At 43.8% G+C, this 15,000-nt stretch overlaps 1 protein-coding gene across 4 annotated transcripts in view; it reads left to right on the top strand.

The window, feature by feature from the left end:
- The window catches only part of fat3a (FAT atypical cadherin 3a), a 106,446-nt gene that overhangs the window by 59,436 nt on the left and 32,010 nt on the right, over positions 1 to 15,000 (top strand). For 2 of the 4 annotated variants that reach the window (XM_066666759.1, XM_066666755.1), the window contains exons 5-12: positions 571 to 689; positions 881 to 1,079; positions 5,067 to 5,128; positions 5,768 to 6,085; positions 6,631 to 6,844; positions 8,880 to 8,948; positions 10,806 to 10,945; positions 14,611 to 14,886. In XM_066666759.1, coding sequence (XP_066522856.1) covers positions 571 to 689; positions 881 to 1,079; positions 5,067 to 5,128; positions 5,768 to 6,085; positions 6,631 to 6,844; positions 8,880 to 8,948; positions 10,806 to 10,945; positions 14,611 to 14,886 — 1,397 coding nt within the window. The remainder of the gene's footprint in view (positions 1 to 570; positions 690 to 880; positions 1,080 to 5,066; positions 5,129 to 5,767; positions 6,086 to 6,630; positions 6,845 to 8,879; positions 8,949 to 10,805; positions 10,946 to 14,610; positions 14,887 to 15,000) is intronic. The other 2 variants (XM_066666758.1, XM_066666760.1) reach the window with 1 other exon arrangement.

Here is a 15,000-nt window from a genome sequence, read left to right as displayed (position 1 = left end):
CCTCAGACAATATGTAAAAAAATAAAATAGTAAAATAAACAAAAATAAAAATACAAAGCACAAAGTTTCTTGACTGTGTTCCTGCTGTGATTCGGTCTGTTTTGTTCTTCACAAGTCGTAGTTATTTGGAGTTGCTGTAATTTCGGAAACCGGAGGCAGGACTAACTGCTCCAGCCTCTAATTCATTTAATAAAAATGAAGCGCTGTGTCAGAGGAACACATGGGAAGTGGGTTTGCTTTGGTCACACAGCAGCTTAGTGCACAGCTACACAACCAGGATCACACAACTGGGACGTGCCACTCCCCATTAGACTCACATCTGCTTTAGCCTCCACAAATGCCTCTTCATGAACATTAACACACCTCCAAGATCATATCACACCTGCCCTGTGGGGTACTCTGGGGGTCCTGAACATTGAAGAACAGGGTGAAAGGGGGAGAACTAAGTATGCAGAGCAACAGCTGGACTAATGTGTGTGACTGCAGAACTGCAGAATGACCAGAGTGGACTGTGGGTGTATAGATCATGGTATATATACCTCTAATATGTGTGTGTGTGTGTGTGTGCAGGGGTGATCTACACCACCGATCTCCTGGATCGAGAGACGCAGGATTCCTATTGGCTGACAGTTTACGCCACAGATCTGGGAGTGGTGCCTCAGTCAACAGCTCTGCAGGTTTACATACAGGTGAGTGTTTGTGTGTGTGTGTGTGTGTGTGTGCGTGTGTGTGTGCGTGTGTCTACAGAGCATCCAATCACAATAGAGCTCATTTACATGTACAAGTATCTGTCCAACAGCACAGTAACACAAGCAACCTCAGGGACTTTGAGATCAGATATGGTATAAATAGGTGTGTGTGTGTGTGTGTTTGTGTGCAGGTGGAAGACGTAAATGACAATGCCCCTCTTACCTCGGACCCCATGTACCACGCGTCCATCGCTGAAAACTCCCCCAAAGACGTGTCAGTCATTCAGATCCAGGCACAGGATCCGGACGCCGTGACGACGGAGCCCCGCCTCTCTTTCCGCATCGCCAGCGGTAACCCGCAGAACTTCTTCAGCATCAACCCACGCACGGGTGAGGACAGCTGTCAATCAGACTGTGTGTGTGTGTGTGCTTTTCCCAACTATTGGCAGCACTTCATAAAGAAAACAAAATGAAAGAAAAAATGTGCCTGTAGCTGCATTTATCTCCAGTGACACACACTTCAGTGTGTGTGTGGGAGGGTGTGTGTGTTGTGTGTCATTGTGTGAAAGCTTAATTATCTTAGCCAGCTAACTTTATGCTTAGTTCCATCCAACCCGGGATTATCTGGATCTTGAGGGTAAGAAAGTATGCAGAGCAACAGCTTTAGTACAGTGTGTGAGTGTAGAACTACAGAGTGCTCCTGTGTGGACAGTGGAGCTGAGAGAGTGGACAGTGGACAAGGGGGTGTTAATGTTTTGGCTGATCTGTGTGTTTATGAAAGCTGAAAGTGGTCTGCGCAGTATGACATCATCACAGGAAACTCAGCTGCTGATTGGTTGTGAGAACCCTCTCCTGGCAGCACTACTTTTGATTGACGGCTTTCATTTCACACGCCCACTGCCTACCCACAATTCCCTGCTGCTCAGCAGCAGGACGCACAGAGCTTAATTACAAACTATCGGGTGTTCATGAAAGGTCAGAGAGAGGAAGAGAGACAGACAGGGAGAGAGAGACAGACAGTGAGAGAGAGACAGAGAGAGGGAGAGAGAGACAGAGGGAAGAGAGAGAGAGGGAAAGAGAGAGAGAGACAGAGAGAGAGAGGGAGGAAGAGAGACAGGGAGAGAGACAGAGGGAGATAGATTTATAGATAGATAGATAGATAGATAGATAGATAGAGAGAGAAAGAGAGAGACAGAGGAAGAGAGGCAGAGGGAGAGAGAGAGAGAGAGAGAGAGAGAGAGAGAAATAGAGAGAGAGAGACAGACCGAGGAAGAGAGACAGAGTGAGAGAGAGAGCTAGAGAGACAGAGAGAGAGAGGGAGGAAGAGAGACAGAGGGAGAGAGACAGAGGGAGATAGATAGATAGATAGATAGATAGATAGATAGATAGAGAGAGAGAGAAAGAGAGAGACAGAGGAAGAGAGGCAGAGGGGGAGAGAGAGAGAGAGAGAGAGAGAGAGAGAGAAATAGAGAGAGAGAGACAGACCGAGGAAGAGAGACAGAGAGAGACAGAGTGAGAGAGAGAGAGAGAGAGAGAGATACAGAGCAAGAGAGAGAGAGAGAGAGAGACAGAGGGAGAGAGCGAGAGAGACAGCAAGAGAGAGAGAGAGGAGAGACAGAGAGAGAGAGAGACAGAGGGAGAGAGCGAGAGAGACAGCAAGAGAGAGAGAGAGAGAGAGAGAGAGAGTTTCTTTATTGGATTTTTAAGACGATATGAAAAAAAATTAATCACTGAGCACTGCACTGATCAAGTGTTAAGGAAATAAGACTGTGTGTGTGTGTGTGTGTGTGTGTGTGATGAGAGTATGTGCACTGTTTTAATTCTTCGCTTCTTTTCTTCTCAGTGAATTAAAAGCTATCTATATGTTAATCAACAAACACAACTCTCTTTTTCCCTCTCTCTCTCTCTCTATCCCTCTCCTTCTCTATGCCTCCATCTCTCTCTCTATCCCTCTCTCTTTCTCTATGCCTCTCTCTCTCTCGCTCTCTCTCTCTCTAACACTCTCTAACACTCTCTTTACCTCTCTCTCTCTGTTAATTATTCCTTTGTCTTTCCAAACAGACTGATTTGTTGGTGACTGATGGTTTAGTGTGTGTGTGTGTGTGTGTGTGTGTGCGAGCAATTTATGACGCTCTGGAATGAACACAGTCTGTCGATGAATCACACAGACATTCTTATAGAGCAATTTACAACCTGCAAATACACACACACACATACACACACACACAAAGTGAAGAGTTCTACACAGTGAGTGAAGAGCTGTGTTATTTGCTCAGACTGTGTGTGGAGTGTTCCTCTGTTAAAATCCAGTGCCTTAACCTGGAAATTTGTTGGAAATTCACACTTCCTGGATTACTTCACTGTTGTTCCGTTAGCTCCTGAGTGTCTTAAAGAGACCATAGACGATTCTGGCTACTCTCACAGCAAAACAAAGCCCACCTCCAGTTTATGTTTATTCAGAATGAACACATCTATTCTCCCTATCACACCTCAGTGGAGCATCACAATGATTTTGAAGCTGTAAGTTTAAGGTAAAAATATTACGTAGTGTTCCTTTAAGAATGTTCAGAGCCGCTTCACCGTCCAAACGCCTACAGATGCCGTTTCTCGTCCGTGGCTGAAAGATGGAGAGAGAAAACCTGAGCCATTTTGGATCTCCGTTTACTGAGCCAGAGCTGCATACAAACACTGGACCTTTTTCCAGTGCGCAGACAGAGTGGAGAGCAGCAGATGATGAGGAAACATCCACAAAATTTTATAAAAAGTATGAAAGCGTAAACTTTAAAACGTTTAACTCCTCACCGCATCCAAAGAGGCAGCCGCTATTAGTCAGACAACACATTAAAAACTTACCCACACTGGGTACACACACACACCACCTACACAAGAGTGAGTGGAAAGTGCTCATTGGGCAAATATTAGCGTTAGCGTTAGGCCAGCGATGCATGCTTAGTGGTGGCGTGTTGTTAATGGGGGTCTCATGTCGGATGAGCTGATTATGAGGGGAGGAACAGAGCTACCACTAAATAAATAACTCAGAATAACCTAACGCTAATGCTCTGTGTGTGTGTGTGTGGGTGAGTGTGTTGGTTGCTCTTATTGTTATTTTAGCTAATTGCCTGCAATCACTCTTCAATTTAATTAATATGCTAATGCTACCAAGTGCAGCTGTTTCATACATCCACCCCCCGCCACACACACACACACACACACACACACACACACATATACTCACACACACACAAACACACACACACACACACACACACACACACACAGAAAGCAGAAATGAGTTACAGAATCCAATTGGGACCGTGTGTGTGTGTGTGTTACTGTAGCCCATGTATTAATATGCTTTTATACAATAGTTATTTCCAAGCTATTATTACAATTTTCAGTCCACCTTAAATGCTATTGCAGATATGTATGCAGATATGTATTGCAGATATGTATGGTCCACCTTAAATGATGCAGCAGGTGCATTCCTGTGCATGCATTCCACTTTAAATGATGCAGCTTGCAATTTCTAATGACTCTGTTCCCTCTTAAAAATTGCAACTGTTACATTCTGGTCCTTTGGTTCCACCTTAAATGGTGCAGCAGTTACTTTTTGATTCCCCAGTTCAACCTTAATTAGTTGTATCTAATTGAATCGATCAGTTCTTTTGTGTATTGAAAGGCACACACACACCCTGTCACTCTCTCTAGCTCTGTCTGTCTGTCTGTCCGTCTGTCTCTCTCTCTCTCTCTCTCTCTCTCTCTCTCTCTCTCTCTCTCTCTCTCTCTCACAAACACACACACACACACCCATCAGTGCACCTCTTAGGTCCAGAGCACTTAGTAATTGAGCTGCTGGTTGCTATGGCGATAAGATCAGAAGTTCGATGTTAAGACCTTTTGAGAGGAGTGTGTGTTCAGTGCTAACAATCTCCTGTGTGTGTGTGTGTGTGTGTGTGTGTGTGTGTGGTTTGTTATATAATAGACTCTAGTCAGGTGACACCAATTATCTGATGGGGGCCCCAAACCTTGTATGTGTTGTTTGCTGGTGTGTGTGTGTGTGTGTCAGAGAGAGAGCGCAAGAGAGTGTGAGTGTGTGTGTGTATGAGAGAGAGAGTGAATGTGTGTGTGTTCTCTAATGGTCTCCCTCACTGCTATGATGTCATCGATGGGAGTTAAGCCAAACTTTTGTGTCTGTCTTTGTGTTTGTTCTTCTCTCTCTCTCTCTCTCTCTTGCTCCTCTATTTCTGTCTGCCTCCTTTTGTCTTCTCTTTCCTTTTATGCCCTTGCTCTCTCGCCCACCCTCTCTTCCCAACTGACTCTGGGTGTGTGTGTTTGTGTGTGTGTGTGAGTTTTAATTTAACACTCTGTGTGTTTTAGGTCTAATCACAACAACGTCTCGGAAACTGGATCGAGAACAGCAAGCTGAACACGTACTGGAGGTGAGGAGGGTTACATCATTGGTATAACACCCACAACATCTACAACAATAATAATAATAATAATAATGATAATGATAATGAACACTGTCTTCTTTCTGAGTAAGAGCTGGATTGATTTAGATCATTAAATAAAGAAATAAACTTATCTGATTGTGATTCTGAAAATAATTAAAGATAAAATAATTAATCTGAATATATCACCACCTCTTAGATTCATGAAAATAATATAATTACAAATCAAATTAACAGAATTCTGATAAATATATCTCACATATTCAAACTTGAATGCTGCCAAATTCCTGGTGGAAACAGAGAACTCCATAAGCTTTCTTCTAAACAGGCTCCATATTCACTATTCCCTACATTCCTCACTATATAGTGCACAGTTATAGGGCGCTGAATTCAGGAGGGTAGAGTTTTTGTGGGTTTTTACCAAACATTTTTTGGGGGTTTTTATGGGTGGCTGGCTGGCTAAGCTCATTATTTAAAGGACTTTTAATTATGTAAAATGTTTCTTATTTTGGTTTGTTTGTGTATTTATTAGTGTTTATTTGTGTCTGTGTGTGTTACTGTGTGTTTGTTTATTTACCTATTGTTTGTGTGATATTAATTAGCTTGAGTTCTTGCTCGTGTTCGTAGGTGACAGTGTCAGATGGAGGCCCTTCCCCCCGGCAGGCCGTGGTGTGGGTGGTGATCCAGGTGCTGGATGTTAACGATAATAAGCCGGTGTTCCCGGAGAAGCTGTACCAGGTGCGTTTGCCGGAGCGAAGCCGGAAACAGCGCGGAGGCCCCATCTACCGCGTGTTCGCCTATGACTCGGACGCCGGCGCCAATGCCGAGCTCAGCTACAGCATCGTCGACGGCAATGATGACAACAAGTTCTACATCGACCCCAAGACCGGCGTCGTCTCCTCTCCCAAGAAACAGTTCTCCGCCGGAACCTACGACATTCTCACGGTACGAGAAGCACTGCACTCTATATAAATTTGATTGAACTATTAAGTTGGCCTCCTGTAATTTAAAACTGTATAAAACTGTTCAATGCAGGATACGTCCTGAGAACAGTCCCCCTTAAACCCAGCTGTTCTTGTTAGAGCCATAGTCATAAGCCCATATAAGGAGTTCCAGATGTGAGCAGAATTTCAGCAAACTGGATCCATATTGCTGAAAGGATCCTTTAAACTAATCCATTCTCCCCCTGTGTAAACAGCCCTCTTCAGAACGCCCGCTTTCAGCACCTGTTCCTTTAAATGATAATGAGCCGCTCGCTGTTCACCCCGGGCCATTCTAAAGTCTCTGCACTTGACATCGGAAGTGGAGCAGAATCAGAACGGCTCTTTTTATCCCATTAATTTACCCCATTCATTTTTCTCATTGCTAAATCCAGATTGGACCAGGAATTCCTTTATGGCCATGACACCCCCTACAGGTCAAAGACACTCATTGTTACAGAATGTTAAGCTAAACTGACCCGTTTTTAACGCTATGACCTCTGGCTACAGGTGAAGGCGGTGGATAATGGCCGCCCCCAGCGCTGGGCGACGGCGAGGCTGCACATCGAGTGGATCCGCCGTCCACCTGCGAGCCCAACACCACCACTCTTCCACGAGCCGCTCTACAATTTCACCGTCATGGAGACTGACAAGGTGGCTGACATTGTGGGCGTGGTCTCAGCCCAGCCCCAGGGAGCCACGCCTCTCTGGTTCGACATCACAGGTGAATTGCCGGGAGCAGGGCCAGGAATAGGCAGGACGTGGAGTTTGTAAACTGGGACGATCCATGATATTAGGATTTTAGTAGCAGTTAATTTGTCAACAGCAAATACAATTTAAGTTGTTTTTAAATTTAGATTTACACTAATGTAAAATTTGAAAACATTTTGAAAATACAAAAAAAAAAAAACCTGGAGATTTCACAGAAAAATGAACCTTGCTTTTAAAATTAACCTATAGATTAAGTTACATGTTGAGTTACACTATCAGATATAATCACACGTAAAATAAATCGGTTAATGTTGATTTCCTTTTAAAATAAAAATGTAATCTAATATACAATTCAAATATTTAAATAGTTTAGATGAATTTTTGAGTAAAATTTGAATGAGTAAATGTAACCCCGGTTTCGTTTAAAATTTCAACTACGGTAGACAGACGCTAACCTAAATTTAGAATGTGACATTGGTTTCACTGAAGCCAGGGTTTCATACATCACAAACCTAAAGGACCAACCACGTCAACTCTGGGGTGGGGCTTTTCAGCAGCAGGCCTGCACATGAGGTGGATGAGTGGGTGGAGATAGAGGCGGAGACTAATTGCATATATTTATAAGCTCCTAAAATTCCTATTTTAAAATGAATGTTGAGTTAAAATGCTGTAAATAGGTTAATTATCAAAATTATTAACATTAATGATTAATTAACCAATATGGATAGAACTAAAATGAGAAATTAAAGTTGTTACTGTTTCTATTCTGCTATTATTCTAATAATATCATATATATATATATATATATATATATATTATAATTTGTGTAATAGCGGCTAATTAGCATTTGTATGATGTAGCTAAAGCTCTCTGGGGATACGGGGAGGGCTCCGATTTAAAGCATGATTTGTGCTGATGTGTTGCACTCTTTTACCATCCCACGGTCACCACGGCGATCCTTCGCAGCTCTCGGTTTCCATGGTGATGAAGGTCTGTATAAACGTAAATAATTGATGAGGCAACTTATGATAACGTGTGTAGGTAATTAGGCATGAGTAATTTAACATTTTTTATTTGTTGTTCTTTAAAAAGTAATATGCCAATTCGCTTGTAATTATGGACAATTTAGTTAATGAGTGTTATTGTTATTTAAGAGAAGTTCTGAATTTTTTCTTTAAGGCTGAATATGTTAGCTTAGCTGTTAGCATTGCCGTGATGTCAGTGTGATGTAATGCTAATTAACGGACCAGTTACATTTATTACATCAATGAGATTTTTTGATACTTACGAAAGGTACTACTTTAAAGTGGTACTCTATAGTCAAGGACATGTGTCACTGTTCTTATGCTAATTAATGCATAATAATCATTAATACTCATAATTACGTTAATGAGGAACGTTGATGTCCGTACTTCTCGGACCCTGTTCTAAAGAGTGGTAGGACACTGGGGGAGGGGGTCCATAAAAGACTCCATTTCCCAGAATGCACCTTGCATGCCGTTCTGTGTTCAGATACCTTCTGTTTGCTTCGGCCGCATTCACTCTTGCACTCCTCCGCTGCTCTGCCTTTCTTTTTCTCTTTTTTTTCCTTTATACTCTGAAGTCACAGCTCTGTATCTCCCCATCCCTCCCCCCGACTTTCTCTGCCTCTCTCTCCCTCTTTCTCTCTCATTGTTTTGCTTGCTTTCCCTCTTTTTTCACTTCATCCATTCCTACCCATCCCTTCCCAATTCCCCACTTCCACTTGTCCTCCCTTCTTCATTTCTTTCCTTTGCTTTACCTCCCTCCCCTCTCACTATTTCTCTCTCTCTCTATCTCATCCATCCTTCACTCCTTTCTATAACCTCCATGTTCCTTCTTTCTTCCACCTCTGTTCTTCCACTCCTCCTGCCTTTCAATTACCTTTTTTCCAACCACCATCACTTCTTTCCTCCTCCACTTGCCCTGCCCGCTTTTTCTTCCTCTTGCCGACTCTCTCTCTCTTTCTCTTTTTCTCTCTCTCTTTCTCTCCTTCTCTCTCTTTTTTTCTAAATGCTTCGTATGGGAAGGTCCGCGCCCTTTCCGTGAGATGTTCTATGTTCTCCAGGTCGCTTGTGGCAGCAACTGCTCTACAGAAGGTATCTCTCTCAGTTCAGCAGAACTCTCTCTGTCTCCCTCTCTCTCTCTTTCACACACTCTCTCTCTCTCTATCTCTCTTTCTCTCTCGCTCTTTTCGTCCTTCTCTCACTCTCTATCTTCTGTCCCAGTGGTCTGCAAGGAGCTGATAAGTTATTTTATTACAGCTGTGCTATTACCTTTTCCTGATGGTTTTGAATTCGCAAGTGTACTAGATATGGGTTCTAGATATCTCTGGGGAACAGCTGATGAGGTGGAATTGGGGAATTGGAAAAATGAAAAAAAAATATATAATAAAAAATACACCCTGCTGTGGTGGGGTTGTTGGCGTTGCCATGACACCACAGTGTCTACTGTAACCCATGGCTATACTGTGTAAAGCTGGTGTTGTGCTGCTGGATTTTAACCCAGAGAGTTCAGCCCTGGTTCTGGGGCAGAGTATTGACAAAATGTGTCTATTGTACCACTGGGACTACTCTCTGTCCTCTCTTATTTCTGTCTGAGTGTCTTTCTCTCTCTCTCTCTCTCTCTCTCTCTCTCTCTCTCTCCTGGTTCAGCAGAACTGCTCTTGCTCTTTTTTGCTCTTTAGTCATCCGCTCTGCTTACCCATCATGCCCTGGTGTTGTGCAGTGCCGCTCTGTGATTGGCTGTGAATGTACTCCAGGGGTTTTGTGGGTAGAAATGTGATGACTGTGAAGTGTGTTTATTGTGTTTTATTACACTGGGGTGTGCTTCTCTTCCCAAAGTGTGTGTGTGCGTGTGTGTGTGTGTGTGTGTGTGTGTGTGGGCATCCCCCACCCCCGGCTATCGTTGACCCTGCCCCTGGTGGGTGGCCTAATTAAATGAATCATTAAACAGCCAATGGAGTGAGGGAGAGAGAAGGGCAAAGATCATCACAGGGTTAGTGTATCAGAGAGCGAGGTAGTGTGTGTGTGTGTGTGTGTGTGTGTGTGTGTGTGTGTGTTAATTGTGATGGATGAATTAGTGCTCCAGGTGTGTAAGTGTATCTCCTAGCCAGGTGTTAAAGCTACAGGTGGGTTATAGTGTGATTAATATGCCTTCTGTTTGTGTGTGTGTGTGTGTGTGTGTGTGTGTGTGAGTGATCAAATTAAAAACACTATTACCTTTACACAAAGTTTGAGGACACCCCTCTACAGTGAGTGACCTCTACTGCGTCCATCTGCCCCCATTGTGGATACAGTGTGTGTGATCTGGGGCCTAGGGCCCCCCAGCGCATTTAGCAGGAGTTTTAAACACACACACACACACACACACACACACACACACACACACACATTTGACTTGTTTGGTTTGTCACGTCGCTGTTTAAAAAGCTTGAAGAGTTTGGGCTAGTTTCGAAAATCCTTCCTCTAAGCTGTTTCCAGAGGAGATGACATTTAAGAGCTGTGTGTGTGTGTGTGTGTGTGTGTGTGTGTGTGTGTGTGTGTGTGGGCAGGTTTTATGCTCCTGTATAATTCGGAAAGGAAGGAATGTTCCCTTTCTTGCAGTTTGGCTTCGGGGATGGGAATTCTCTTTAGAAACAGCCACACACACACACACACACACACAGAGACACACACCTCCCCTCAGCATTGGCCCACAAACACATGTCTCTCACCTAGTTTCCCCTCACACTGTTATAACAGCATGTTCTACATAAACAGCACCTCCTATCTACAGCGTGTGTGTGTGTGGGTGTGTGTGTGTGCGGTTTTACTAAGAATAGCCCTTTTGTGATTTGCTGACATATAAAATGAGAAAAACCCTTACTAGAGCGCCCCCTGTTGGTGCAAAATAAAATTTGTGTGTGTGTGTGTGTTTGTGTGTGTGTGTGTAACACTCTGCTCTCTCTCTGCAAGGTGGAGATGAGGAGAGTGTGTTTGATGTGGAGAAAGGTGTGGGGACCATCATCATCGCCAAACCCCTAGATGCTGAACAGAGGTCATTCTACAACCTCACACTGGAGGTGACCGACGGAACCAACATGGCTTATACACAGGTACACACACACACACACACACACACAGACACCTATACATACACACACACACACACACACACACACACACCTATACATACACACACACACACACACACACCTATACATACACACACACAGACACCTATACATACACAAACACACATCTATACATACACACACACACAGACACCTATACATATACACAAAAACACACTTATACATACACACACAGACACCTATACATATACACAAACACACACCTATACATACACACACAGACACCTATACATATACACAAACACACACCTATACATGCAAACAGACACACACACACACACACACACACACACAGACACCTATACATATACAAACACACACACACCCTTATATACACACACACACACACACACAGACACACACCTATACACACACACACACAAACAAACACACACCTATACACACACACACACACAAACAAACACACACCTATACACACACACACTCCTGTGATCAGAAACTCTGCAGTGATGGATGGAGTGGAGCAGCAGTGATATAATAGAAGGGTTTCCATTAAATTGGCCAGGTGTTTCTAATAAAATGGCCAGTGTGTGGAAGTAATAAGTGATGTTTCCAATAAGTTGACCTGCTCTGCATATATATATATATATATATATATATATACACACACACGGGTGTGTTTGTGCGTGTGTGTGTGTGTGTGTGCGCGTATGTATAGGTGTGTGTGTGTGCGTGTATGTGTGTTTGTGTTTGTGTGTGTGTGTGTGTGTGTGTGTGTGTGTGTACACCAGCAGAGTGACGTGGGCTACCACCGGGGGGTTACTCCTACACAAACCCATGTACCTGTGTTGTATCAGTGAGTGATCGAGGGGCAGGTTCGGCATGTGATTGATAATGTCTGTCACTCTTGTGATTGGCTGCAGACTTCGTCAAGGTCCTATAGGATTAATAACTGCATCGCTATGGTAACAGCCCACTTTACATTCTGGCCGGGCAGTCAAGGTCAGCACACAGAGAACACGATCTGTCCATCTGAAAAAAGAGGGAGAGAAAGAGAGATTGCTCTCTTTATTCACTCTGAGAACTCTGCTTTCGAGGCTCATCACACATCAGCCAAAACATTAAAGCCACCATCTCCTTTCTCCACTCTCTGTCCGGACTGTAGTCCAGCTGTGGCTCTGCATACTTTGTTACCCCCTTATGAGTGGATCAGACACAGCAATCGCTGCTGGAGTTTTTAAACTCTTAAGTGTCACTACTGGACAGGTTTGGGGGGACACCAGGGTCTTGCACGGCTGTTAGGGGGGACCCCTTATCCCTGTAGCTTTAAATCCACTGTGTGTAAAGGTTGCATACACACAAAGGATCTGAAATATGTGTGCGTCACAGCTCACGCAGAAACTGTGATTTACAAATAATACCTTTATGTATAAACGAGCGTACACTTAAAAGAAACACTGGGTAAGGTTTGGGTTTGTTTTGCTCCTGAGGCTCCCTCGTAGTGTGATTATTTTTAACAGCACTGTACTGAAATCAGTTGGGAGTGGGGGTGGGTTCCTACCCTACAACAAATGTTACACAGTGCAGTTTCTGCAGTGCTGAACCCAAAGAGGCTAAAATAGAAGCTCTGTTCTCCCTTTTACAGCTCAGTGGAGCATCACAACAATTTTGAAGCTGTATTTTTAAGGTTAAAATATTACATAATGTTCCTTTAAACAAGGTCTGACACATGCGTACACCCATAAAACATTGGGGAGAGGGGGTGAATTGGTGAAATCATGTTGTAAAATAGAGAATTGCAATTAAATACCCAAACCATCCTCACACACATCAGTCTATAACTCACAGGTGTAAAGATTTAGATTCATATATTTAACTTTTTCATTATTTTGTTTTGTGTCACTGTAATATTTTTATGTTATTATTATTATTATTATTATTATAACAGCTTATTAAACTCTAATAAACAGACAGTGAATGGTTATGGGCTGGTAATAGTTGTAGATGACGTTCACTGTGTGAACTGTAGATGGAGGCAGTGATTTTATTCACTGGGAGTGTGTGATGAGGTTAGTGAGTCTACCCCTTCACAAAGACTGTGGGATCGACGTTAATGAATGTTTGCTTGTATTAGTACTTACCTGGTTTCTCTGCCCCTGTTCCTGGGGGAATGGCGGCGTATTTTCTATCTCTCAATGTTCTAGCCGAAGGGCCCGTGGTGGAGTATAGAGAAGGGGGAGAGAGCTGGGTCCGGGAGCCTAAAAGAGAAACAGTAATATGTAAATATTCACAGGTGAAGTAAGAGTAAGATGTGTATTTAACATCTGTATCATTGAGTTTGAATGTCCTCCTGCAGTTACCTTCGTTTACCCCGCAGTCAGAGCTGGGTTACTCCAATTAGAAGAGGGGCGGGGCTAAGTTACTAAAAGGGGACAGCATCCTGCAGTGTGTGTGTGTGTGTTGGGGGGGGGAGGGGGGTGAAGGGAGGAGTCAGGGTGTCTATGAGACCTCGCAGTCTCTGTGAAGGTGGATGGGACTGTGATGCTGACAGTCAGTGTAGTCCTAACCTCATACTATTAATTGTTATCTTTTCTTTTTCTGGTTATCTTTTCTTTTTCTTTTTCTCCTTGCTGATGAACCCTCACCTTTTCACCCGTCCTCACCACACTCCAGTTTAAACATCACTGCAGAGCTCTATGAGACTGTTTGGTGTCGTTCACACTGTCGCTCAAACTCACTGCATCCAATAAATCCCAAGAAACCAATCAGGCAAAAGCTGTGGTTCATGACGGAGAAATGAATTTGACTGAATTGTTTGGCATTACTAAGAGACCTAAGCAGCTGTTGAGGCGGTACGAAGGTCATGAAGGTCTTTTGCGAACGCTGATGATTGGTTAATGAGCCGATTTAGCATTGTTTACTGCTGAGGCACCAAACTATACATTCTCTTCCGCCTCGGTCTCCGACACCAGAACTTCTCCCTCGCGTTTGCCACAATTACTCTTTTTCGTCTTGACTCACTACGAAATGACTGGGAACACCCATATTTAAATATTCATGAGTTGATCTGAACGGACCATTCCTGGGTAAATGTGGGCGTTACGAAGGCGGAGGATGAGGCCTGATCCCCTGCGCACATTTTAAAGAATGCTGTCATTTATTAAGGAGAAACATTCAGGGTTTATACAGCGATGTATCGATGTAGAGTTCTGTGCAAGGCCCAAGATCTCAGCTGAAATTCCTTCTGAAAAAATTTGTAGTTAGTGGCTTTTTTGACTAAATTTGAAACAAATGAGTGATCTCTGACTTTACTGGAGACACACACACACATGCATACACACGCACACAGATGGAGCTCGACGTGTTGTCTTTAGGAGGAGAGAGAGACACGGAAGTCTGTTTGCTTTATAATTAGAACAGACAGCAGGGTTTCATCATAGACTAGGTACACACACACACACATACACACAGGCATGTTCTCATACCAGTACATATGGCAACAGCACACAGAAATAAATATCCATCATCACTCCCTGACCTCACGATTGCAATCAAATTCTCAGAGCTTTGGTCCAACATCTGTAAACAGTGAATGGCCTTCATCCAAATGTTTCAGAAACCCCTGGCTGTATTCTCTCACACAGAAAGTTTGTGTTTATTCCCAGGTTCACATCACAGTCCTGGACAACAACGATAACGCCCCGGTGTTCTCGCAGCCGACGTATGACATCACCATCACGGAGGACACGCCCCCTGACTCCGAGGTGCTGCAGGTTTTGGCGTCGGACCGGGATGAGCGCCACCGCTTGACCTTCAGCTTCCTGGGCAGCGTAGACCCCAGCAGCATCCGTCTGTTCCGCATCGACCCCAACACGGGGAACATCTACACCACGCGGCGTCTGGACCACGAGAGCCGCACCCAGCACATCCTCTCCGTCATGGTAACTGCTTTAGTGACATAGCAACACAACATCCACTAGAACTCCAGGACCACGGTAACCATAGCAACCTTTGTGTTCATACCCGTCCTCTACAGCTATATAGCAACAGAGCTT

Source organism: Hoplias malabaricus, chromosome 1, assembly GCF_029633855.1.
Source record: "Hoplias malabaricus isolate fHopMal1 chromosome 1, fHopMal1.hap1, whole genome shotgun sequence".
NCBI lineage: Eukaryota > Metazoa > Chordata > Actinopteri > Characiformes > Erythrinidae > Hoplias > Hoplias malabaricus.
The sequence above is the reverse complement of the archived record's forward strand: the minus strand, read 5'-3'. Positions and strand labels throughout refer to the sequence as shown.